General features: G+C 39.7%; 1 protein-coding gene across 3 annotated transcripts in view; it reads left to right on the top strand.

Moving 5' to 3' along the window:
• The window catches only part of LOC126182079 (dipeptidyl peptidase 9), a 191,777-nt gene that overhangs the window by 92,404 nt on the left and 71,986 nt on the right, over positions 1–27,387 (top strand). For all 3 annotated transcript variants that reach the window (XM_049924822.1, XM_049924823.1, XM_049924824.1), the window contains 4 exons: positions 1,312–1,483; positions 8,840–8,996; positions 15,614–15,840; positions 23,136–23,271. In XM_049924822.1, coding sequence (XP_049780779.1) covers positions 1,312–1,483; positions 8,840–8,996; positions 15,614–15,840; positions 23,136–23,271 — 692 coding nt within the window. The remainder of the gene's footprint in view (positions 1–1,311; positions 1,484–8,839; positions 8,997–15,613; positions 15,841–23,135; positions 23,272–27,387) is intronic.

Below are 27,387 nucleotides of genomic sequence, written 5' to 3' on the forward strand. Positions count from 1 at the left end.
CTTTGAGCATGCCACCAGGGAATTGTGTTGGGACCCTTGCTATTCATGTTGTATATTAATGACTTTGTAGACAATATTGATAGTAACCTCAGACATTTGGTAGATAATGCAGTTATCTATAATGAAGTACTGCATGAAAGAAGCTGCATAAATATAGTCAGATATTGGTAAGATTTCAAAGTGGTGCGAAGATTGGCAACTTGCTGTAAATGTTCAAGAATGTGAAACTGTGCACTTCAGAAAATGAAAAACACAGTATCCTATAACTGTAATATCAGTGAGTCAACATTGAAATCAGCCAACTCATACGGATACTGGGGTATAGCATTCTGTGGGGATATTAAATGGAATGATCACATAGGCAGCCATGGGTAAAGCAGGTGATAGATTTTGGTTTATTGGTACAATACTGGGGAAGTGCAATCAGTCTACAAAGGAGATTGTTTACAAATCAGTCATGCAACCAGTTTTAGAATATTGCCAAACAGGACTAACAGGGGATATTGGACTTATACAGAGATGGGCAGCACAAATGGTGACAGGTTTGTTTCACCTGTGGGAGAGTGTCACTGAGATGTTGAAAGAACTAGACTGGCAGATTCTTGAAGATAGATATAAATTATCCCAAGAAAGTCTACTAACAAAGGTTCAAGAACTGGCTTTAAATGATGCCTTGGGAACAGACTGCCAACGGCCTTGCCACAGTGGTAATTCTGGTTCCTGTCAGATCACTGAAGGTAAGTGCTGTCGGGCTTGGCTAGCACTTAGATGGGTCACCATCCGGGTTGCTGAGTGCTGTTGGTAAGCGGGGTGCCTTGTAAGGCCAATTGAGGAGCTATTTGATTGAGAAGTAGTGGCACCAGTAACGAAAACTGACAATGCCAGGAGGGCGGTGTGCTGACCACATGTCACTCTCTATTTGCATCCGGTGACACCTAGGAACAGAATGACACAGCGACTAGTCAATACTGTTGGGCCCTCGAGGTCTGTATGGACAGTGTTTGTTTTAGGAACATACTACAACCCCCTAAATATCATTCACACAGGGATCACGAGGATAAGATTAAAATAATTACCACACAAACAGAGGTATTCAGACAATCATTTTTCCCATGCTCCTTACATGAATAGAACAGGAAGAAACACTAATAACTGGTACAATGGGACATACTATCTGCCATGCACTTCACGGTGGTTTGCAGAGTATAGATGCAGACATAGAAAGTGATGAAATTTCCCAGTATTTGTGGATTCATGGCCTTCTATCTCTTTTGTCTTTTTAAATCAAGTATTGTGTTCCATATGTTACAGTGTGTGGGCTCAGTTGCTAGATCGCCGGCAGCAGCGTCTTGAGCTAGTCCTTTTATCTGTGGATAACTTCCTAGAACCTCCACCAAATGTTTATAGTATAGACAAACCACCAGCTGCACCAAGCCCTGCAGTTAGAGTGATCTACACACAGCACTCGGACATATGGATAAATGTAAGTATTTTTTTTAAAAAGTATGTTAGAAATTAAAATATGAAGTTGCAACAAATGTGTATTCGACTGCTAAAAAGAAAATAGTACCATTTGGTATGTGTTACCAATGAGATGGCACAACGGTGAGGGTAATGTATTTATGTTCAGGTTGAACAACAGTCCAGATTTAGGTTTCCAGAGATTTCCCAAAATCAGTTAAGGTGTTTGTCAGCGTAGTTTCTCCTTTTAATAGGGCACGTATATGTGCACATGTGCACCAAACTTTTATATCATTCCAAAGTTGTAAAGTCCTTTCTGATTCACCCTGTACATCAACTATCTCTCCCTATACCATATCCCTATTTTTGTCAGTTTCAAACATCTTGTACCATTTTATATTGTTGAATGCTTTTCCAGGTTGACAAATCTTATGAACGTTCTTCTTGATTTTTCTTCAGTCTTGCTTCCATTATGAACTGCAACGTCATAACTACCACCTTTCCTAAAGCCAAATTGATCATGTAACTGTTCCTCAAATATCTTTTCCATTTTTTTTGGTATATTTTTCTTGTCAGCAACTTGGATGCCTTAGCTGTTAAGCTGATTGTGCAATAATTCTGGACATTATTGGCTTTTACAATCTTTAGAAATGTTTTGATGAGGTTTTTCTGAAACCATGATGGTATGGTGACAGTCTTGTACAATCTACATACAAATGTGAATAATTGTGTTGTTGTCACTTCCCTCCATGATTTTAGAAATTGTGGTGGAATGTTATCTATCCCTTGTGCCTTATTTTAAGTTTTCCAAAGCTCTTTAAAATTCTAATTCTAATACTGGATCCCCTACTATTCCCTACTGACTCCTGTTTCTTCTCCTGTCATGTCATCAGACAAGTCCTCCCCCCTCATAGAGGCCTTCATTGTACTCTTTCCATCCATCCGCACTCTCTTCTACATTAAACACTGGAATTCCTATTGCACTCTTAATGTTACCTCCCCTGCTATTACGGTTGTTTTGACTTTTCTGTATGTTGAGTCAGTCCTTCCTTCTGACAATCATATCCTTTTCAATTTATTCACATGTTCCATGCAGCTGTTTCACCTTTCCTTCCCTGCACTTCCTGTTTATTTCATTCCTAAGAGTCTTGTATTTCTGTATTCCTGAATTTATTTGAACAAAATTGTACTTCCTTGTTTCATCGATCAGTGAAAGTAAATCTTTTTGTTACCCATGGTTTTCTCACAGTTACTTTCCTAGAACTTGTATTTTTCTTTCCGACTTCTGTGATTGTGCTTTTTAGAGCTGTCAATTCCTCTTCATCTGAACCACCTATTGAGGCTATTCATTATAGCAGTATGTTCACTATGTGATCAAAAATATCCGGACATCTGGCTGAAAATAACTCAAAAGTTCGTGATGCCCTTCATCAGTAGTGCTGGAATTCAATACAGCGTTGGCCCACTCTCAGCCTTGATGACAGCTTCCACTCTCACAGGCATACGTCCAGTTAGGTGCTGGAAGTTTCTTGGGGAATGGCAGCCCATTCTTCACCGAGTGCTGCATCGAAGAGAGGTATCGATGTTGGTCATTGAGGCCTGGCACGAAGTCGGCATTCCAAAACATCCAAGGGGTGTGCCATAGGATTAAGGTCAGGAATCTGTGCAGGCCAGTCCATTACAGGGATGGTATTATCATGCAGCCACTCCACCACAGGCCATGTCTTATGAACATGTGCTCGATCGTGTTGAAAGGTGCAATCGTGAGCCCCCGAATTGCTCTTCAACAGTGGGCAGCAAGAAGGTGCTTAAAACATTAATGTAGGCCTGTGCTGTGATAGTGCCAAAGAAAACAACAAGGGTGCAAGCCCCCCTCCATGAAAAACACGACCACACCACGACACCACTGCCTCCGAATTTTACTGTTGGCAGTGCACAAGCTGGCAGATGACGTTCACTGGGCATTTGCCATACCCACACCCTGACATTGGATTGCCACATTGTGTACCATGATTCATCACCCCCACACAACGTTTTTCCACTGTCCAGTTGTCCAAACGTTTATGCTCCTTACACCGAGCGAGGTGTCATTTGGCTTTTACCGGCGTGATGTGTGGCTTATAAGCAGCCACTCGACTGTGAAATCCACGTTTTCTCACCTCCCGCCAAACTGTCGTAGTACTTTCAGTGGATGCTGATGCAGTCTGGAATTCCTGTGTGGTGGTCTGGATAGTTGTTTGCCTCTTACGGATTATGACCTTCTTCAATTGTCAGTGGTCTCTGTCAATCAACTGACAAGGTCGGCCTGTATGCTTTTGTGATGTACGTGTCCCTTCACAGTTCCACTTCACTATCACATCAGAAACTGTGGGTCTAGGGATGTTTAGGAGTGTGCAAATCTTGCATACGGATATGTGACGCAAATGAAATCCAATCACCTGACTACGTTCGAAGTCCGTGAGTTCTGTGGAGCACCCCATTCTGCTCTCTCACAATGTCTAATGACAACTGGGGTTGCTGATATTGAGTACCTGGCAGTTGGTGGCAGCACAATGCAGCTGATGTGAAAAACATATGTTTTTGGGGGTGTCCGGCTTTTGATCACATAGTGTATATCCACAGAAAACTTCCAAGTGTATCTCTTCATTCCTTAGTATTTCCATATCCCACTTTTTTGCATATTGATTCTTCATGATGAATCTCTCAAACTTCAGCCTACTTTTCGTCATTACTAAATTGTGATCCGAGTCTAAATTTGCTCCTGGCTGCACCTTACAATCCGTTATCTGATTTTGGAATCTCTGCGTGACCACGGCGTAATCTAACTGAAATCTTACCCTATCTCCTACTCTTTTCCAAGTATATCACTTCCTCTTGTGATTAGATATTACTAGCTGAAGCTTATTGCAGAACTCAATTAGTCTTTCTCCTCTCTGAAGCCTACAACCAAGCCCATATTCTCCCGAACCGTTTGTTCAGTTCCTTCCCCTACAACAGTGTTCCAACCCCATTGACTATTAGATTTTTATCTCGTTTTATGTACTGAATTGCCCATTCAGTATCCTCATATACTTTCTGTATCACTTCATTTTCTGCTTGTGACATTGGCATTTATACTGGAACTGTTGTGGTCAGTGTTGGTTTGCTGTCGATTCTAGTAACAACCCTATAACAGAACTGTTCACAGTAACTCACTCCCTGCCCTACCTCCCTATTCTTAATGAATCTTACTCCAGCTACCATTTTCTGCTACTGTTGATATTACCCTGTAGCCATCTGACCAGAAATCCTTGTCTTTTTTCCATTTAACTGGACTGACCCTACTATGTCTAGATTTAGCCTTATCATTTCCATTTTCAGATTTTCTGTCTGTCCGACTCGTTCAAACTCCTAACATTTCACACCCCAACTTGTAAAATGTTATCCTTTTGTTGCTTATTCAATCTTTTTCTCAGGGTCACCTCCCTCTTGGCAGTCCCCTCCTGGAGGTCTGAATGACAGACTAGTTGGCAATCTTTTGCTATGAAGAGATCATCATGACACTTTTTTCATTTACAAGCCACACTTTGTGTCTTTAATGTAGCAGTTTCCATTACCTTCTGAATCCTCATGCCATTGGTCATTGCTTAATCTTCCACCTTTTTGGGGCAGCTTCCCAGCTCAAGAGCAAGAGACTGCCCTGAACCTGTATCCACTCCTCCACCCTCTTTGAAATCATTATTAATTTAAGTGTTTTGATTGCTATAGTTGGAGTCACAAATGATGACAGTCGAGTTAAGGCTTGCTCCGTACACCTACATGTCACACATTCTCCGATAGCCAATGAGCAATCAGTACTGTTCTGAGTGCTCTGCTGTGAATGAGATAGCCTACGTAAGCATAAAATGCGGTTTAACAAGTTTTTAGTGAATTTTTATTCAATTTGTTGCAATTTGTCATCGCTGGTGGTTGTGGTAAGTGACAAATTCTACATAAGCAAGTGAGACACACAATTCACAGGACACATGCTTTCTTCAAGTGCAAAGCTCATGTATACATGTACTGCATCTATTGCTTGGGACTTGCAATAATGCAGTTCCCTACCCATACCTTGACCTGTTCAAGCTATCATCATCCGTGGATCATACTGTGATTAAAGACACTATCCTAGACCACCCAAAATCGCAAACATTCTCACCTTGATCAAATTAATTGATGATATGTTCATGATCTGGACTGAGGGCGAGGACACCCATACACATTCCTCTGGAACCTCAACACCTTCTCCCCAATTCACCTTTACCTTGTCCTTTTCAACCCAACAAGCCACTTTCCTTGATGTTGACCTCCATCTCAAGGATAACTACATCAGTATCTGTCCATATCGAACCTACCAACCTTCAGCAATACCTCCACTTCGACAGCTGCCACCTATTCCATAACAACAAGGCCCTTCCATACAGCCTAGCCATCTGTGTTGTCACATCTGCAGTAAAGAGCAGAACCTCTCCATATATACCAAGCATCTCACTGAGGCCTTCATGGACTGAAATTATCGACCAGCCTTGTACAGAAACAGATCTCCTTTGCCTTGTTTCTCCAATCACCTCCCACATACCTATTGTTCTGCCACAAAGGAGCACTCCATTCTTGACTCAGTACCACCAAGGCCTAGAGCGACTCAATCAAATTCTCTGCCAGGTTTTTGACTACCTCTTGTTGTGTCCTGAAATGAGGAATATCCTATCCGTTATCCTTTCCAGCCACCCACCTACACACTATCTTTGTCCATCCGTAATCCACCCTGCCCCCAATCCCTTGCCTCATGGCACATATCCCTGGAACAGACCTAGATGGAAGACCTCTCCTGTACATCCACCCACAGCCATCTACTCCAGCCTGTTCACAGGTATCTCCTATCCCATCAAAGGCAGGAGAGGCCTACCTATGAAAGTAATCACGTGATCTACAAACTAACCGGCAGTCACTATTCTGCTTTCTATGTGGGCATAGTAATTAACAAGCCATCTGTCTGTGTGATGACCACTGACAAACTGTGTTCAAGAGTTAGCAGGACCATGCATATGCTAACATGTCACCAAACACAAGTGATTCACTTTAATGACTGCTTCACAACCTGCACCATTGGATCCTTCCCACCAACACAAGGTTTTTTGAACTGTGCAGATGGGAACATTCCTTGCAATATGTCATACGTTCATATAACCAAGTTGGCCCCAACCTTGACTAATCCCATTCCTCCACTTAACCTGTACCCTTCCCTGCTCCCATTTCTGTGCTACACAACCTTCTTTCTATTCCAACAACACATCCATCAGTCTTCTTCCCCTTCTCTACTCTCGTTTTCCACTCACCTCCCACCCCTCCCCCAAATCTTTTACAGACAGTCCGGCCACAGTGGCCTGAGATCATGGTAATGGTGTGTTGTTAATTGGTGTTTGATACCTGTCTGAGCCTATAATGTTTATTTCTTGCCAATTGTTGTCATGTATAAGGGTCATTAATAATTAAAGAGAGAGATTGGGCTGGTGGAAAAACTGTTAGTAGGGAAAGTTTGGTACTTTTATGGCTTTAAGTTGGCATCACTGGGATGAGCCCTGATCAGCTGTTGTATCAACATTGTTTTATTTATAACCTTAAAAATAAATGTCAAGATGGCGAGTCTGCTAGAAATGTTGAACAACATTCTGTTATTTGTTTTTTACTTGCTGAAGGCGAGAAACCAGTGACTATATACTATAGAATGCCTAAAGTTTATGGTGAAGGTTGCATGAATTGCACAAATTTTTACAAGTGGGTAGAACAGTTCAGAAATGGTTGCGACTCAGTGACTGATGAATACGATTCTGGCTGACCAGTTGCAGTTTCAACTCCCTCACTTGAAAGTTGAATTGATGACATTATTCGTGCTGACCGCCACGTGATTGTGGAAATGATAGTTGATAAGGTTCAAGTTAGTACTGGTACAGTTCATAACACTATCTGTAACAAGCTGAAGTATCGCAAAACGTGCAGGATGGGTCCCAAAGGAGTTACGCGGCTACACAAGGAAACAAGGATGAGAGTGTGCACAGAACTAAAGGAACACTATGAAAGAGAAGGTGAGCACTTCCTCAACAAACTTTTAATTTTTGATGAAACTTGGTTTCTCTATTATGAGACAGAATCAAAAAGACAAAGCATGGAGTGGAAGCACACCAACTCATCTGTCAAGAAAAAATTCAAAACCCGAGCATCAGCAGGAAGAGTCATATTGATGGTGTTTTGGGATGCTTAAAGTTCAGTTTTTTTTTATTGTCTCGAAGAGCTGCATACAAAGAACAGCCAATACTACTCAGATTTGTTTTTAAACAAGGTGAAGCCAGCCATGAGAGAGAGATGTCGTGGATCTCAGAGGAGAGGGGTGATTCTCCAGCAAGACACTGCACATCCTCATATTGCTCAACTAACCTGTGAAACCATCGACAAAATGGCCCGGGAAGTACTGACTCATTCCCCGTAAGTCCTGATTTAGCACCTAGTGATTTTCATTTGTTTGGTGCACTGGAGGAGGCATTACATGGGAAAAGGTTCCAGGACAACGAGGATGTGAGAAAGTTTGTGGGAAATTGGTTCAAACATCAAGATAAAGTTCTTTGCAGCCAGAATCAAAAAGCTTCTAGCCCATTGGAACAAGTGCTTAAATGTTCAAGGGGGTTATGTTGAAAAGTAGAAAAAGTATTGTTCTGTACAAATAACTGCCTTTTTCTCCAGACTAATTTGTCTCTTTAATTACTGAATGACCCTCGTATTTTACCTTTTTAAGTACTTTGAGTGACAGTCTTATTAAAGGAGTTTAGTGTTGGAGCTAGCACTCACTGACTTCTACGTTAAATAGATGAACTGTCTAAGGATGTTGTGGGGTAGCTCATTCATCCTGCTTCTTAATCAGTCTTTATGCTTCAGAGCCCCAGTCTGAAATTTTACTAATTATTTATAATTTTGATATTAATGATCTATAACTGTGTTGCAGTATTTTCTGTTTTACAGAGGTGTAGCTCCAGGTCTATCTTTGAACTGAAAACACTCAGTCTGCGATGTAAATTTCTTACCACAGTTGCCTTGTAATACCTTCAATAACAAGAACAAGCAGCTGCCTGATTCAGCATTAGAATTCGTCAGATTGTTCTTTTTCTTATGCTTTTCAGACTATAGATTTTGGTGCTTGTTATCTAATTCTCTTCGAATTGATTTCTTTTGTTGTTCTCATGCTCGTGAATAACTGCAGTTTTAAATAACTGCAAAGCATTATTACCTAGTTTGGTATCATTGTTAATTTTTGGAGCAATGTTAGTGTTAATTTACATGTCAAAAAATAATAATATTCTTGCCTTTTCAGGTAAATGAGTTACTTTATTTTTTTCCAACGAATGAGGATAGTGAAGTGCGATTCATCTGGGCTAGCGAGGAGACTGGTTTTCGGCATTTGTACTTTATTACAGCCCATGTGAGTGGCGTATCTAATGGAATTGATGATGCACTCGATACTATTGAAAGTGAGTGTTTCCATTTAAAGGGTTCTGTAATTGCATGCAGGTGTGTTATGTTAGTTCCTAATGTTGCCCACCCTTCTGCAAAGTTAGCAAAATAACGTAGCAGTTGAGGTAGTGACTGCTAGGCATTGTTTTATTAAGCAATATTTTATTGTTCCTTAAAAATAAATAAATGTTTAGTTACATTTTACAATGTGCGTGCGTGTGCGTGCGTGCATGCAGCTGTAAAAATAATATGGTAAAGTGAGAGTAAGCTTTATAATTTTGACTTGTAAATTGAGAGATAACCACAATCGTCGTCTTTTCTTCATTATCCTCTACTTTTATATGGCTTCATCCTTCACTCTCCAACTTTCTTTTTGGACATACAATGTTCCCATATAATAAGAAAACAAATACTGTGTTTAATTTCGTGGCAAGATTGTGCAGTCTGTGTTCTGTGTTTTCATTTGGGCAACTGTTACTTCATTTGGTCAAGTGTATTGTGGTGCATTTCTACTGTGGAACATTCATTGAAAATTGCCAAAATGTGGTGTGAAAACTTAAGTTGTACTAGAAGTATCAAAAGTATTTTTTAGTCAAAGCATGAAAGGTACAGGATAATATGGACTGAATAAACAGGTTTTTGTTTGTAAAGGAAAATAATGAAAAGATAAATTGCAGGGAAGGATAACTGATTGCTTGAGAACAAATGTGGAATGTAAACTTTGAGTAAGACTGGAGAGCTTAATTTATTAAAATGCTTAAATTTATTTTTGGATGTACTGAAAAGTCATTCCTTATTGATAAAGACCAAAATATTGCATAAATCCTTAAATTTATAGAATTTCTGTGAAATTTAAGTTTACTGAACTCTTAGATGGATACGAAATTAGTGAGATTGAGGGAAGGGAGGGGACTCTTCATGCATCTCAACAGAGACATAGCTGATATAGCTGATAATCTATTGATAGTAAAGAGAACAACGAACAGACAGACATTGAGAGCAGACAAACAGTAATCTGCAAATGAATGATAGGTGACAATTTAAAATATCAGAAAATCATACTGGCAGAGGTATGTTTTGTGTCCTGATGTGTCACCCATCATTCACCTGCAGGTGAGAGGTTGCTTGTTCTCAATTTTTCTCGTGACATTTTTCAACTTTGAGTAAGAATGAAAATTCACTCTGTAGCTGAGTGGTGTGGTACATCTCTCTGCACAAACCTATGAAACATGAATGGCATTCCTTTGACAGCCAGTAATATGTGTAGGATACACATCTGTAAAATGTATTTAGCTTTTGTATATTTATTTCCTGCATATAGTTTGCTATTTTTACCTTTTGAGGCTGTACTGCTGTGGTAAAAAGGTATTAGTTTCTTTTCTTTGTGATCAGAAGTTCAGTTTTCAGATATTTACTAACCATACCACAACTTTGAAAGCAGAATTTGTAATTCATACTTTACTTGATAGGAGAAGGCATTTGATTAAAATATTAATTTCATTTCCAGTTCCAAGTTGCGAATATATGACTGAGGTTTAAAGTGAAAAAAGCTAGGTATTTAAAAGTTATTTTTGCATAGTCTTTGGAACGAATGAAGTATAAAAGAATGTAGAGATCAGTGATCTCTTGCTGCAATGTTTCCAGAGAGATTTGAAGAATGTTGCTGTGCTCTCACATTGGAGAAAAAGAAAACATTAATTTTGATCCACATCTCCCTTTATTTTTTAGTTTGCCTACATTAAAACTGCTGATGACAGGCTGTATCCTTAAGAAAGCTTGTAAGCAGTTCCCCAAGTGACATTTGCCAGGTCTGAATAAATGTGACTTATCACTCTACAGTGTAGTGTCTACTCATTTGAAACTTCCTGGTAGATTAAAAGGTGTGTGCCGAATGGGAACTTTAACTTAGACCCTTGCCTTTTGCGGGCAGTGCTCTACTGACTGAACTTCCTAGGCATGACACAAGACCCATCCTCACAGCTCTGCTTGTGCCAGTAACTCCCTCCTACTTTCAAAACTTAATATGCATTCTTCTACATATCTCACAGTGCAAATGCTCCTGGAAGAAAGGATATTGGAGAGAAATGGCTTAGCAACAGCCTAGGAGACACTCTACAGAATGAGTCTTCACTTTGCAGGGACAGTTGGCAGATTAAAAATTGTGATGGGCTGGAAATAGACACTGGCAGGAGTAGCACTGCAAGGATAGATCATGGAGTCATTCCTGGATATATCAGTCAGTAAAGCATTGCCTGATCAAACAAGTTTGAGGGTTCAAGTCCCAGTCTCGCATGCAGTTTTAATCTGTAAGGAAGTTTCAAATGAGTGTACACTCCTCTGCAGTGTGAAAAATCATTCTGGAGACAATTCTGTAAGCTGTGACTTAGCTGTTTCTCTATGGTAGCCCTTCTTCTATGAGTGTTGGTCCTGCACCATTCTTCAGTGTAGCAAATTTGTCTGGGAAATCGAAGAATATGGTATCAATCCGGAATGCATTATCTATGACACTTTGTATCTTATGGGTAAACGGGGCTAGCTGACTTTCCTAAGATGTCTTCAGATCCATGTTGATTCATATAAAGGAGATTTATTTGTAAGACATGAATATCAAACTTGTTCCACAGTTCTACAACTGATTGGTGCCAGCAATAAAAGTTTATAACTGTCTGTATCTGTCTGATGGCCCTTTTTGAAAACAGGAATGACCTGCACCGTTTCCAGTTTCATACCTCCCGCATTACACAAGAAACTGCTGTCAAAAGGGGAACATCTTCTGTCACACAATCTGTACAACTTTACAAGTGCCTCATCAAGTCCAGAAGTATTTGCGCTGTTTTTAATGGATTCTCATTTCCATGATCACGCATCTCAATATCTGCCACTGTAGTGCATTTACGGTATTACAATTTCTCCAAGGAAACAGTTGTGGAAGGCCAAATTCAGCATTTTGGTGTATGTCACTTTTCATTTCGGTGCCATTATGGACATTGAGCAAGACTAAAACCTCTACAGATTTTTCATGTAGTTCATAGAAAAGGTTTACATTTGAATTCAGTTCTCACTTTTGTCAACAAAGCTTTGACTTTGGTTAAATCTGTGATGAAGCTCTATTTTCAAAGCATTTTTATACCACTGCTACTAAATCATGCTTGGAATGTACATGTTTAAAATGTATGCATTCGATTTTTAGATGTTTGTGCTCCTCATTTTCATCCCTCAAGATAAACATTTGAAATTGACTGCTGAGATAAAGTGCACTTTTTTCCCCTATCATACTTGCTAAAAAAAAATATTTTCTTACACTTCTCAAATTTCCTTTTAACATCTGCAACAGCCTTATGATCATAGATTTTCTCCTCTGCAATTCAAAAAGTTTAGATCTGTTAGTTACTAGGAGCTCTAAGACATTGCCCCTGTGAATTGACACTCTAATTACTTGAAATAATTTGACAGAAAAACTGTTTGGGGAAAAAAACGGTCTTAAATCCCAGTGTCTGGGAACAGCTTTAATTAAATTAATTCACATTTGCCATTTAGCCTGATTTATCTACACCTATCTCTGATTCTGCCATATAATTAATCATTGAAACCATGAAGGTGACCCACTAATGTAAGAAAATTTTCATGAGTGTGATATGAACTCAGCCATACCAGTAGCCATTTCATTTGTGTAGTGCAAGCCTGATAGGTTTAAACTAGGAACACAAGGAAACACATGGTTGTAAAGGAGGTTCAGTTTATTGGGTCATGGAATGACATCAACAAGAATAAAATTAAAATAATTTGTGTCTTGAACACATTCAACAACTGAGGGCCCAGAGGCCCATCTTTGCCATTATAAAGACATTATCCACGTTAGGTGTTATTAGTGTCGTACTGCAGGTACATGGTGGACTTCGTGACAGTGGTTGGTGACTGTGTGGCCCAGTGGCCACCTCGGGTATTTGCAGGCACTCTATTTGAATGTTGTCACACACTACACTTGCCATAGTGACCCAATTTAAGTCTGCTGTGGGTGGTAGGTGTAGTAACCAGTGGGCCACCACGGGAGGGGGGGGGGGGGGCTACAGTTCTCGGGTTACAGTTCTCATCCAGTAAGTAGAGGATTTCAAGAAATCCATACTCCACATCATCAGAGAATTGACCGAGGCTCTGGTTTAAGCCTCCCAGTTTGTTCCAAACATCAAACACCACAAGGTTTTTCATAAGATGCTGCCCATACTAAGTCTGGTTCTCATCCCCATGTGTAAGACTAGCTGTATTTCCCAATTCAATCAACCATCTAAATGAAAGAAGGATGGCGTCACAATTTATGCAGCTTGATCCATTCATGCTGACTTGAGCCACAATTAGAAGCCAGTTGCATACAGTGCATTGAATAGCAGCTAGCACAAACTTTCCCACGTCTTACACGAGATCTTCCAGCAAGGTTCCCACGTGTGTGTTGAATTCATGTGCGTTGGATTTCTTTCTGGACCTGCCTGCTACTTCCATGAGGAGCTCCATTACCCATCTAATGTTGGAGCTACCAACAGCCAACATACTTACTCTCTATGCTTGTTCAGACTGGACAAGAGAATTCATCACAGGATCATCAGATGAGGCTTTTAGTAGCTTGATCTGTAGACCATGGCTTTGACTGTATGTGATACTTGTAGAGTTTCTTGTGTGAAGATTTCAATATTATTTTATTCATCAAAAATATTGGAAAACACAAAAATAGTTCATTATTGCAATTGTTATTGATATTAGACATAGCGTCATTGGAATTTGACAGTCAGTTATCAAAAGCTACCATAAAAGGAAGTTGTTTTGGTGAAACAATACTTAAGACCAAAATGCAGTGATAAGATGGCAGTTTTGGCTGCATTAGGTTGTTTATTTTACACTGTTGACTGGTATGTAGTATAAGGTGCTACTTCATTAATGCTGCCATGTCATCTTGTACACTTTCGTCTGCAGGTGATCTAACCAAAACTGGTAACTAAGGATAAATAAAAGATGACTTTGACTGTTGTCACTAATTTATGCTGTTGTAGCTGAGAAAGCTGCAATGTGACGTTACTTGAATTCACACAAGCTAAAAATTGGCCATTATTTTGTGAAACACTGCTTGAGACATCTGTGAACTTGGCCAAAAATGTTGAGAGTGGGAATCAGAAATGAGGTTATCATGTGTCTGGGAGCAATGGTTGAATGAATTGTGTCTCCTGCCATAACACCATAGTAAAATCATCTAGATAGAGAGCAACTCATGTACTGTGGATAGCATGTAAACCAGATCTACCTCAAGACTTTCTTTAAAACCTTAAAATGCTTTTCCACTTATTATGGATGTCAATTAGCTTTTAGGTCTTTCAGTGTAATAGTGACATTTAGAAAAAAGTCTCCAGATTTTTATTGCATAGTGTTCCTGTCCCCCTCGTCCTGATATGGTTTCTCATTGTTTCACCTCTCCTCATTGAATTACTTGTTCTGAAACCTATGAAGTGCATCACTTCCACTTTTGTAAATGTTTATCAGCAGGAGTACACATTTTGCCACCTGAAGGTAAGTTCTGGCTGGAAATTCTTTCTCACAATTTATTAGTTTCATTGATTACATTTTCCCATACTTAGGATGTAAATCTATTTTGATGTGGATATTTTTAAGTAATTAGACAATTTTCTTACAGTGGAAATTTGTGATTTTTGACTACCCAAACTCTTTAACTGTAATGCATATTGTTTATTGTATAGATAGAAAACATCAGCATCTGTAATTGTCACATTGTGTGGTCTTTATATATGATCTGTGTGCCATTGTACAATGCATGACATGATTCTTTATACAAGTATTGGGTTAAGCAATGTGAAATGCATCACTTCTACTGAATAAGGGCTCATAGGTCATTAAGTATGCATTTTAGATCCCATATTTACTAAATATTCTTGCTTCAGATCAGTGATAATGTCATATCCCTGAATATTTACCATTCCTCCTAGGACACCCTTGTATAAATACAGATAACCAATTTAATTATGTTATTCAAACTATATGAAACAGATGTACCGTGAAGATGATGCACTGAGCTGCAGACAGGCACTACTATGGAAAGATTGTTACACATTTAGCTTTCGACAAAACTAACTCTTCTTCGGAAAAGGACACACACACACACACACACACACACACACACACACACACGCTAAATGTGTAACAGTCTTTTTTTGTTGTGATTGTCTGTAACTCAGCATGTAGTCTTTAAAGTGAGTTGAATTCTTTGTTTTTCCTAGTACTGGTGATATTGCATTGTTAAAAACAAAGATGTTGTCAGTTGCTTGTTATTGGATCATATTGTAAATTTATGAGATATATTTAGATGTTCACTAAATAGTAATAGTATGTCAGTGGTCAGTTCTGATACTGCCTCCATCCCTAATTATCAACATGCGCCGAGCTCACCTTTGTTAACTCATTGTAAATGCATTATTCCAGTTGTACAGAATATTATAACCACCTTTTAAGGCCAATTTTCATTTAGCATCAAGTCTTAAAAGTTACTATGCCAAATAATACAGCTACCAAGATGGACATTTTTTAGAGTTGTCCAAACTGTTGAGTGTTTGATGATGTTGGTTCTTGTATGTTTCAGATACATTCCTGCAAGCACGTGTCAGCCAAAAAATTGCTCTTACATCTGGTGACTGGGAAGTGCTGGGTCGCTCCATTTGGGTTGATCCAGATAGGCAACTAGTATACTTCCTTGGTTTGCGTGAGTCACCTCTTGAGAAGCACCTTTACGTTGTGTCACTGAGACGTCCTGATGAAGTGCGGTTGCTTACCAGACCAGGGTATTCTTACACAGTTGACTTCAACAAGGTATGAACCATGAGAAGAAAAATACTTGTTTCATTGTGCACTGCTGAGAAGTGAAATACATAGTTAAGATCTATTGCATATTTCATTGCTTTCTAAAGGGCTGAAATTTTCTGATGCAAGCTATTGAGAAAGTAAGTGTTTTAGCAATTTCATATAACTAGAGATCACGTACAATTGACCATGATGGTGGAAGAAGCTTGACATGGAAGAAGAAGAAGTCATTGTCAATGTTCATCATGTAGGCGTATTTACAAAATAATTTGTGATGTGAATTTAAAATGACTCATTCCACATAATTATGATTTATCATGCAAATGATCCATAGAACATGAAACTAATTATGGTTTTCAGGGAAATGCTATGTAAAATTTAGATTTTTATTGATATGGATCCCACAACCTTTTTCAGGTGCTTGTGCATATATCAGTAACTTAAAGGAAATGGCTGAGATTACATACCGTAACAAGTGTTTGATATTACTTAACATGTAGAATATGATTCTGTAATACCATCAAAAACATCATATTATTTCTCAACTGATCCCTCTCATATGTTTTTGTACTTCATACAAAAACACTGTGAAATAGGACTAATAAAACTATAAAGTACACGAATATTTAACCGAAACCATGTGAATTTACCTGTGGGCAGATGAGATAGTTTATAGCAAAGAATGAACAGAAATGGTAGGCTCTTTATTAAAGAAAGAACCAGATTCACGGATTATCATGGCTTCGATTCCCAAGGATACAGAATCCTCAAAGGAAAAGTGGGTCAGTGGGTAATGAAGAATGTACTCCAGTTAGGTACAGGACTTACAGTCAGTCACAAGATACTGTATTCAGTGATTGACTTCACCTCCCCAAGCAGTTGTGTATACATCGTCCCCCTCAAATGTGCTAACAACGGCTACAATATAGTCAATGTACATGCCATGCCTGTTGTCCCGGTTGATAACCAGGATAACAGATGCAATCCAGACAGAACTGACAAATTCTGGGAAGACTTAGAAGATATTCTCTCTGACGTTCCAGGCGCGCGCGCGCCCACACACACACACACACACACACACACACACACACACACACGCCATCATAGTGCTTGGTGACTTCAATGCCCAATTGGGAAGGGAGAAAAAGTACAGAAGTATAGTGGGCAACTATCTGGCACATACGAGAACCAACTGCAATGGGGAACAATTGGTGGATCTGTGTAGGACTTTTGGGTTGGTCATGAAGTCTCCTGCCTTCAAACACCTGCCAAGGAAGAAGACGACTTGGATTTCACCTAACACCAACTTGAGTGAGTTCAAGATGGATCATGTGGCCATTTCAAGAAAATCCCAAAAGAAAACACAAAATGTGAAGGTATTAAGAAGTGCCAGTCTGGACTCGGACCACTATGTCTCAAAGATCAAAATGAGCCTCCAGCCTAGAAACACTAAAGTACACAGAACTTCCAAGATGATAAGATTTGACGTAGAGCAACTTACGAACAGACAAGAAATGAGCCAGAGACTGAACAGTACAGATTTCAGCAGCTGGGACCAACTGAAGGAGACTCTCCCGAAGATGGCCAATGAACTTGCCCCCATCATGAGAAGGAAGCATCCATGGTGGAACGAAGACTGTGACAATGCAATAGCCCAAAATAGACACTCTGTGGGAAGTGGAACTGTAAGAAAATCAAGAAAAATTGGGAGAACTTTCTGGAACAAAGGAGGCTTACTGCTAAGATAATTCGAGGAACGCAGAAACAAGGGCAAGGTCACTCTGGTACCCCATGAGGTGCGGCCTTCCCCTCACAGACAATGAACCAACAGAGTCTGACACCACCTATATGGATATTACCCCATCCTTCTCGGTGACAGATAGCGACTCAGTAGCGTGACCGACTCTGGTCCAATCACTTCCACTTTGGACTCCGGCTTGAGACTCCTCCAGTGGAATTGTAATGGATATTTGCATCACCTTCCAGAGTTGCAGCCCCTTCTTTCCTTCTACTCTGCCGCTTGTATTACACTCAAGGAGACCCATTTTGTCAATACTTACTCACCAACCCTTTGCGGGTTCCACACTTTGTTGGAACCGAATTGGCCCCTTGCAGGCCTCTGGTGGTGTTTGCATTCAGTCGCTCTTTTCTGAGCTCCAGCACTTGCCTTTACCAACTCCTCTCTTCTCTGCTCATGCACATACCCCTCCATGGTGCGCCTCTCGCAACTCCTTCCACACAAAATCAAGTAACCCAAATTGAAGAGAGCTTCACTAAGAATAACTCCAGAAACTTCTACAGAAGCTGCCATCAGGCACAATCTGCCAATCCTCCACTTCAGAGACTTGTAGAGCAAACTGGCTTTCAACGACAAGGACAACTGCCACCTCTTAGCTCAGTACTTTAAAAACCTATTCAGCTGTAATCCACCCAGCGAAGACTTGGACTACAAACAAACCCGGACTCACTGCCTCCTTCATTGGAAGTAGTTGGGCAAATAATTCAACTTTTAAAGAATAATGATGCAGCTGGAGAGGACTCTATCATTGCTGAACTCTGGAAATGTGCTGGAAGCAATGCCTTGGGCAAGCTCACCGAGATCATCCAGGGCATCTGGGAAACAGAGAAATTACCACCTGATCGGAACATGGCTCTGATCCATCTGCTTCACCAAAAGGGAGATTTTACTGATCTGAACAACTATCTTGGCATTTCTCTTTTCCCGGTAATATACAAGACTCTCTTCAAGGTGTGACTAACAAGGGCCGAACATCAATTGGATAGTCAACTGCAAGAATATCAGGGAGGCTTCTGGAAGACCCAATCCTGTACTGAACAGTCTTCAACCTTAAAACTGTAGTGGTATACTCAAAGGCGAGCAACTGCAAGGTGGTCGTCACCTTTGTTGATTTCAGGAAGACCTGTGACTCTGTTGATAGAGAAACGCTTAACAAAATACTCCAGGAACATGGACTAGACAATAAAACCCACAGACTCATTCTAGAAACCTAGACCAACACCTATTCCAAGGTCAGATTTAGAGGTGAGATCTCAGAAAGCTTTGAGATAAAAACTGGAGTGAGACAAGGGGATCGACTCACCCCACTCCTCTTCAACTATGTCCTTGGAAAGGTTGTGAGAGAATAGTGCAAGAAACTGACCAATTTGGGTGTTCAGAGTGTTGTCTACCTGGGCCGTAAGAACGAAGGACTGATTGTAGATTGCCTGGCTTTTGTAGAAGACATGGCACATTACTGTTTCTCTAGAAATGGCAACAATGCAGGTAAACTGCCTCAGAAAACAGGCAGCCAAAGTGGTTCTTCAAGCATCGCTGGAGAAAACAGAGTTCTTCACCGACATCAAAGAAGCTAACAGAGACATGTTACTAGACCAGGCAAACATGCAAAAGGACTGAGAAGTTTAAGTATCTCGGCAAATGGATTGAAGCCAACTTATCAGAAAAAATGTTATTGTCCGTGAGAGTCAGCAAGTTGGTATGGTAAATTTTAACTTGTGCATTGAAACTAAACAGCCAGTCATGAGTTGTCAGTTCATGTGATTGCCAACAGGGGTCTCACTAGTGCAACTAGCTTGCTTGTGGTGCAGCCAACTTGCTTGCTCACTCATTCATTAACCATTGTTCGTCTTATCGAGGTGGTGCTGACACACCGTCAAAACGAGATTTGTATTCTCTACTTAAACAGATGCACTTGCATGTAAAAGCATTTCTTAACAGTGGAATGTCTCTATTATGTGGTGGCTGTAAGGGGCATAAGGATCTTGAATTAGACCATTGGCTGCATGGTAGCCTAACCTCACAAAAGTAGACAATCTCACAGAAGTATGGGATGATTTTTACAATTGGAGGCTGTTTCGGACTTGAGAAATGTGATGCAATTTAAATGTTTCATATTTTAATATTAACGCAGTGTGGCATGTTTGGCATATGAAATGAAATGTATTCTAGGTTATCCATCCACTAAGCTTCCTGATGCAGTATAAATTCTAAAATAGGTAATTGGTTTTCTGTCTGCGGTAATGTAGATAGATAATTAAACGTTATGGTCATATTCAGACTAGAATGAGCACTAGTGTTATTTAAATTGCTTTGCAGTCTATCTGTTTTGAATTATTGAGTGTTTTCAAGCATGGTTGTAATTACAGCATTTCAACAAACTTGCTATACAAGGTGTCCCAGGTGGAAGGGTCAATGTTCAGTGATATGACAAGAATGTTCATTTGAAGCAGAAAACTTAATATGGAGATATGCTGTATACTGAATGGTTTTTGAGAAAGAAAACATTTAATGTACATTGTTATTTATTTTGTATATTGTTCAGTTCACTATTAGGTTTACATATGTACAACAGTTAGTAAACATTACAACAGGCATTTACAAAATATCCATTGAAAATTATGTATTTTTAATTCATTCACTGCTAAGTACTATCATAACATCTCATTACAGCAGTTGTACAGTTCACAATAAAGCAAATGAAGATTGCCACTTAACCAGTGACAAAATTTAAATTTTGTGACATTTTTGCCAATGTGAAGATTGTGGATGTGCTGTATGTGAAATGCATGAAAGTTTTCTGCATGTAATGTTTGCTATACCTGTATTCGTCAGACATTCATAAATTCCTTTTAAGAAAAAATAATCACCTTGAATGACTTGATAGGACATTCACATTCACAGGACATGTACATAAGTACATTCTGCAGAAATGATCAGCATTTCATTCACCTTGGTTCAACATGTGTCCTGTTGCCTAGTAGCACAGGGTCTGCCATGTGCCCTGATAACTTGTTCCGTGTGTGATGGCATCAACACATATAAGCTGTGAATGGCATCCTGTGGTATAGCCGTCCATGCTGCATTTGCTGCATTCACGTGGTTTCAAAGTTCATCTGTGATGGTTGGCATTGGGTCACAGTGCTGCATCCATCGTTTCACCTTATCCCACACATCTTCGATTGGCAGCAAGTCTGGTGGGCCGGGGCAAAAGGCTGACATCCTCTGACGCCAAGAAGGCACATGTTCATGCAGCGACATGAGGTTGTGCATTGTCTTTTTGAAAAATGGCATCTGGGATGTTATGCAGAAAGGATGTGGCTATGGGTTGCAGGATGTCATTCACGTAGGTCGCACTGGTCACAGTGCACTGGACAGGTACCAACTGTGATTTGTGATTGTACCCAATAGCATCCCCCAGCATAAGACCTTGAGTTGCCACTGAATGTCCTGTGCGAATGCAGTAACTGTGATGCTATTCTCCTGTCTGTGGCAAACCAAAATGCAGCCATCATTTTCAAACAAACGGAACCTGAATTCATCTGAAAACACCATCCGATGCCATTCCTGCCCCCAGTGATGTCGTTCCTTACACCATTGCCATTTAGCATGTTTCTGCACATTCGCCAAAGGTAGGCGAAGAGGTGGACGATGTGCATGTAACCCGTGCTGTAATAAACAGCGACACTGTTGCCCATGATAGTGTATACGATGAGTTTCACTCTTCCACCATTGTGTCAGAGCCAAGGAGGACGCAGATCTGTCCTGGAATGCCATTCCCAAGAGGTGTTGATCTTCTTGGGGGCCGGTCTTTGTGGTGCGATCCGACCCATCTTGTCATGTTCTACGACCTTCCGTGAACCATTCTACAGACACTCTTTGCACTGCCAAAATACTTTGCGCCACAGGAGCAGAAATTTCCCAGATGGATGCATCACATTCTTTCATACCAATAATGTACCCACTTTTAAACTAATTGATTTGACAGTACAGTTTGTGCATGTATCTGTGAGGCATCCAGCATGTATGCTCAAGTCACACTGATCCATTACCTCCAGTTTATAATGACAGTGAGAGCCGCAGGCACATTTTACCAGCACATGGTGTTGCGCTGTGATATCGGTGTTGTCCTTGAACCTGTGGGCCAACATGATTCAGATGCTACTTATTTCTGCAGAACACACTTGTGTTCATGTGCTGTGAATATGAACATCCCATCTCTCGTCGTTCCAGGCATTCTGTTTTTTCGGAACATGAGTGTACATGCAGAAAGACACATGCAGAAAGACACTGTGTGCTGGTAGCAGGACTATGCAGCACCATTTCAGTGATGTATTGCTGTTCCTGTTGAACTATGTGTTTTGAACAAAAATGGGAAGTGGGAAGAAGATATGTTACACACAGTGGGCTGAAAACTGGTAAACACTCTATGATCAGAATTCAATGTGTCAGAAAGTGCCTATGCTATTCTTAGATGGCAGAAGAAGCACTATTATTCAGAAGCCATGAACATACACCACATCTGAATATTCTTCAATAGTGGAGTTATGTGGTATTTTAGCCTGTATGTGTACACACACAGCTACTGATGCTTCTCTCAGAAACATACTTGATAACTTGCACCACTTCATTCACAACACAGCATGGATAACTGTGTGTTTGAGCTAGTTTAATGGCAGAAAGATATCCGAGCAAAGAAGTTGAAACCAATGAGGTAGGTCGGGCTGTAGTGAAACATCAGTGAGATTGAGTGGGTGAGAGATGTGTGTGTGCCAGCAGCCCAAAAACAAATGTGCATTAAATGTGTTGTACCTCAGAAGCATTTGGAATAGGCCATATGTCCATTGGGAGTTTTTTGTTTCAAATGAGTGTTCCTGTCATACCCTTAAATATTGACCATTTCTCCTGGGACATCCTTTATTAGTCTATTGTTAAGACATTGTGTATGTGTAGGTATCACAGATAGTATTTTGAAGTTTGATACTCAATTATAAGTATTATTCACTAAAACAGAGCATGAAAACTTCAACCAATGAGAGAGATACCCAGCAGCATGTGATTTAGAACTCAACAACCAACCAGATTGTTTAGTAAATCTACTGATACCCAGTCTAAAGAGTTACATTGTGCATGCACATAAAAGATAAACCCTTGTAAAGTCAAATGGTTCTTTTGGAAACCCGACCCTCATAGTCCACTGCGTAAGTTAAAATTTACCCCAGGTTTCTATCTTTATTTATGAAGATTTTATAGTCTTGTGAAATCAAGTAAATCTTATTGAAAGAACCTGTATTTCTGGAAATTGTGAAGAAAGGGATGCAAAGTGAATTGCTATTCCCTAATTATTATAAGAATTTATTGGACATATTCAATGGGGAAGATTGCTAAAGATTGACTGGCTTTCAAAACGGGATTCTGTCAAAGGTAGTTAATATCCATATATTTATCTTGAATCCTGTGAGCAGATTTCTCTGTATATAATTTCAATATATCTTCCCTGATTTTTCAGGAATGCACTATGCTTGTGGCTGTTTATAGCAACATTCAGAAACTTCCAGCCTGTCAAGTATTTAGAATCAGCCACACAGACTGGACAGTAGAAGGTGTTACACTCACACCAGTTGGATACCTTCTAGAACCCTCAGGTGAGCTGATAATTTTCATTTTAATTTGCAGTATTATGTTTTATTAATTGATCTGTGTTGTTGCATTTGTATTTAGGTAGAAGCCACTGATGGTTTTTGTGGAGACAAAATTGTGTGTGTGTGTGTGTGTGTGTGTGTGTGTGTGTGTGTGTGTGTTTTCTATTGCTTAAATTTGCCTGTTTTTAGGCATTTACATTAATTTTTAGAATACTTTCAAACAATAGGAATACATTTGCTGAAAATGAGAATTATATATTTTTAGCTATTAAAGAGCTTAAAAGTTTGGGCTATTGCTCTCTCTACCAGCAGTTACTTCTCCAAGAAATATTTCGTGGTTGACATTATTTGCATCAGATTTGAGCTGTTACTCATTTTCAGGTTATAAATGACTAAAATATGACTTTAAAAATTTTATTTTAGTCTTTGAGAAATGCAGATAGCTACTCTAGATTGAAATACTTGAGAAAACAACATTATGACAGAAAGTGAATGGGATATATTAATCTTGTGAATATCCAGTTACAACATACACTGACTGTCTCAATGACTTGCAGGGCTATTTGCATAAATTTCACTGACAGGAGATCAAGTTTTACCTTAGTGCAGAAAATGAATGCTGTTCAGATACACTGTGTTGTGTAATACTGAATTAGGATAAAGTGAATGACATTCAGTGTTCAGGTAAATTAGCACTAAACATACTTGGCAACAGAGCAGAATCAGGAATCAACATGATTATTATGCTTCGACAACAGATATTAATCGTACATAATAGAAAGCAGTAGTTATTTTTGAAAGTTTCATGTTGCAAAGGCATAGGAAAATAAGCAGAAGAAGATGCACTCCTCAAACCTGTTCACAACCAAAGAAGATTTATATGAATGTGTGATGTCTGTTCTTTAACAGACACCACACATTCATATAATTTGATAGGCCTAGCTGGGCAATGAATCCACCTTCTTCAGTACGGATGCACAAATACATCCGACCTCCTGTGGGAACCTCAGAAGAGCAAATGTGAAGGAAATGGAAAGTGGCTGTAGGTAGGTGGTGCTCAATGGGATTGTGGATCAGCCGTGAGGCGAGCCAAGATAGTCCGTGCAGTTGCGATAATACAGTGTCCCAGATGTCGTAGTGATTACCGCACCTACCTAGTAAGCAGGAGATCCTGGGTTTGAATCCTGGTCCGGTACACATTTTCGTTTGTTGTGGCTGATTCCTTGTAATGCCCCAGTGCAGCTGACAGCAGTGATCTCCCCCCCCCCCCCCTCCTCCTTTCCTTTCTATTCTTCCCCTCTCCAACTTCAATTTACATACAAAGTAGAAATTTACTTGGGTCATTATAAGGACACAGTAGAGTGAAACAAAAGTGATAAGGTAATAACACTCAACAGTGGAAAGGCATATGAAGAAGTCCCTGTTGACTTAATGGCCACCGGAAGGCCATGCACTATTACAATAACAAGAAGCAAAACTCTGAGGAGACTGAAGATGACTATAAATCAACTGCGTTCCTTCCTTATGCCGGGAACATGTCTTCTAAAATAGGCAGATTGCTTAGGAAGAATAATATTTATGTCATTTTCCATCCACCAACAAAAATCAAGGCCTCAGTCAGATTCGTTAAAGACAATTTACAATTGAGAAAGGCGGGTGTTTATACAAGTCCCTGTGAGTGTGGCTCTGCATATATAGGTCAGACGATGCGAATAGTCTAGGAACACTGGGTAGAACATGAAAGACACGTGTCTGCGGTGACCTTTAAAATCAGCAGTGGCAGAACATTGCATTTCCATGGGTTATTCAATGGAATACAATAATACCAAAATTTTAGCACCAGTTTCCAGCTTCTGGGACTCTGTAATTAAAGAATCTATGGAAATATGTCTTTCTGGTAATTTAATGAATTGTGAAAATGGCTTTCAGCTGGATAAAAATTGGAATCCTATTAGTAAAATTATATGATCACAATGGAATCGACATTCTCAGTTGATACGCAGCAATTAGTTTCTTCTTATTTCACCACTGAGGGCAGCACACAAAACTTGGCTGCCTCGCACATGTCACCTCCTAACTCATGCGCCGTAAACTGCCAGTACAATTCACATGTGCAGAATCTGCTGTAAATACCGTGACTACTTCAGGTCTCTTCAGTACTTCGTCTACTCACCTGAGGACGGCCAGATGTTTCTGGGCCGAAATATCATGGCAGAATGTTGATGGGATCTGTCTGCAAATCTGAAAATTAGTGGAAGAAGAAATATCCAGAAAAATTTCAGAAGTCATATAATTTAGGTGGCTTTCTGTGTTAAAAAAACCTTCAGCAGTTAACTGGTTTTGAAGCCACTGCTATTAAGCACTGAAGAAATTGTTAGGGCACAGATAATGACAAGAGTTATGCACTTGCATTGACTGATTTTTGGCTAGTAAAGATACTGCCGATTGACTTACATACACTTTATATTATTTATAAATGGCACACACTATGTGATAAAAAGTATCCGGATGGCCCCAAAAACATAAGTTTTGCATATTAGGTGCATTGTGCTGCCACCTCCTGCCAGGTACTCCATATCAGTGACCTCAGTAGTCATTAGACATCGTTAGAGAGCAGAATGGGGTACTCCCCGGAACTTCGAACGTGGTCGGGTGATTGGGTGTCACTTGTGTCATATGTCTGTATGTGAGATTTACACACTCCTAAACATTCCTAGGTCCACTATTTCCGATAGGATAGTGAAATGGAAATGTGAACGGACGCATACAGCACAAAAGCGTACAGGCCAACCTTGTCTGTTGACTAACAGAGGCCACTGACAGTTGAAGAGGGTCGTAATGTGTAATTGGCTGACATCTATCCAGACACAGGAATTCCAAACTTCATCAGCATCCACTGCAAGTACTATAAGAGTTAGGCTGGAGGTGACAAAACTAGGATTTCATGGTTGTGCTCATAAGCCACACATCACGCCGGTAAATGCTGAACGATGCCTGGCTTGGTGTAAGGAGAATAAGCATTGGACGATTGAACAGTGGAAAACCGTTGTGTGGGGGTGACGAATCATGGTACACAATGTGGCTATCCAATGGCAGGGTGTGGGTATGGCGAATGCCTGGTGAATGTCATCTGCCAGCAAAATTTGGAGGCAGTGGTGTAAGTGGTGTAAGAAATCATCTAAAAAGCCATGGCTTACTAAAGGGATAAAAATATCTTGTAAACAAAAAAGTGTTATGCATCTTATAGCTAGAAGCAGTAATGACCCACATACAGTTAAACATTATAAAAACTACTGCACTGTATTTAGAAAAGTTATTAAAATGTCCAGAAGTATGTGCATTATGTCTGAAATTAGCAAATCTGATAGTAAAAGTAAAACAATTTGGAATATTGTTAAAAGGGAAACAGGGGGACCAAGAACCCAGGAGGACTGTATTTCTACCAAACTCAATGAAAAGTTTGTTAACAAGAAGTCAGAAGTAGAAAACATTTTTCAGTAATCACTGTATGGAAGAGGCAATACCTATGTAATTTGATAAAATTGAAATTCACCCCACCTCTCCTACTGAAATTAGGAAAATAATAAGTTCACTCAAAAGTAAAAGCTCACAGGGAATTGATGGCATTTCCAACAGAGTACTAAAAGCATGTTCCCAGCAGATAAGTAAGATTCTCAGTCACATATGAAGTAGCTCACTGAAGCAGGGTATTTTTCCAGGTAGACTGAAATATGCTGTTGTTAAACCATTGCATTAAAAATGGGATAGGTCTGATGCTAACTACTGCCGAAGCTCACTTCTGACAGCTTTATCCAAAATTCTTGAAAAAGTAATGTATTCAAGAGTAGTATCACATACTTGTAAAAATGTAGTACTAACAAAGTGTCAGTGTGGTTTTCAGAAATGCTTTTCAACAGAAAATGCTATCTATGATTTCACTGATCAAATATTAAATGCATTGAATAACTGAACATCACCCATTGGGATATTTTGTGATCACTCAAAGGCTTTTGATTGTGTGAATCATGAAATTCTTCTAGATAAGCTTAAGTATTGTGGTATGAATGGGACAAATGGTTTAATTCATATTTTACTGGAAGAATGCAGAAAGTTGAAATT

The sequence above is a fragment of the Schistocerca cancellata genome, chromosome 1 (genome assembly GCF_023864275.1).
Source record: "Schistocerca cancellata isolate TAMUIC-IGC-003103 chromosome 1, iqSchCanc2.1, whole genome shotgun sequence".
Classification (NCBI taxonomy): Eukaryota; Metazoa; Arthropoda; class Insecta; order Orthoptera; family Acrididae; genus Schistocerca; species Schistocerca cancellata.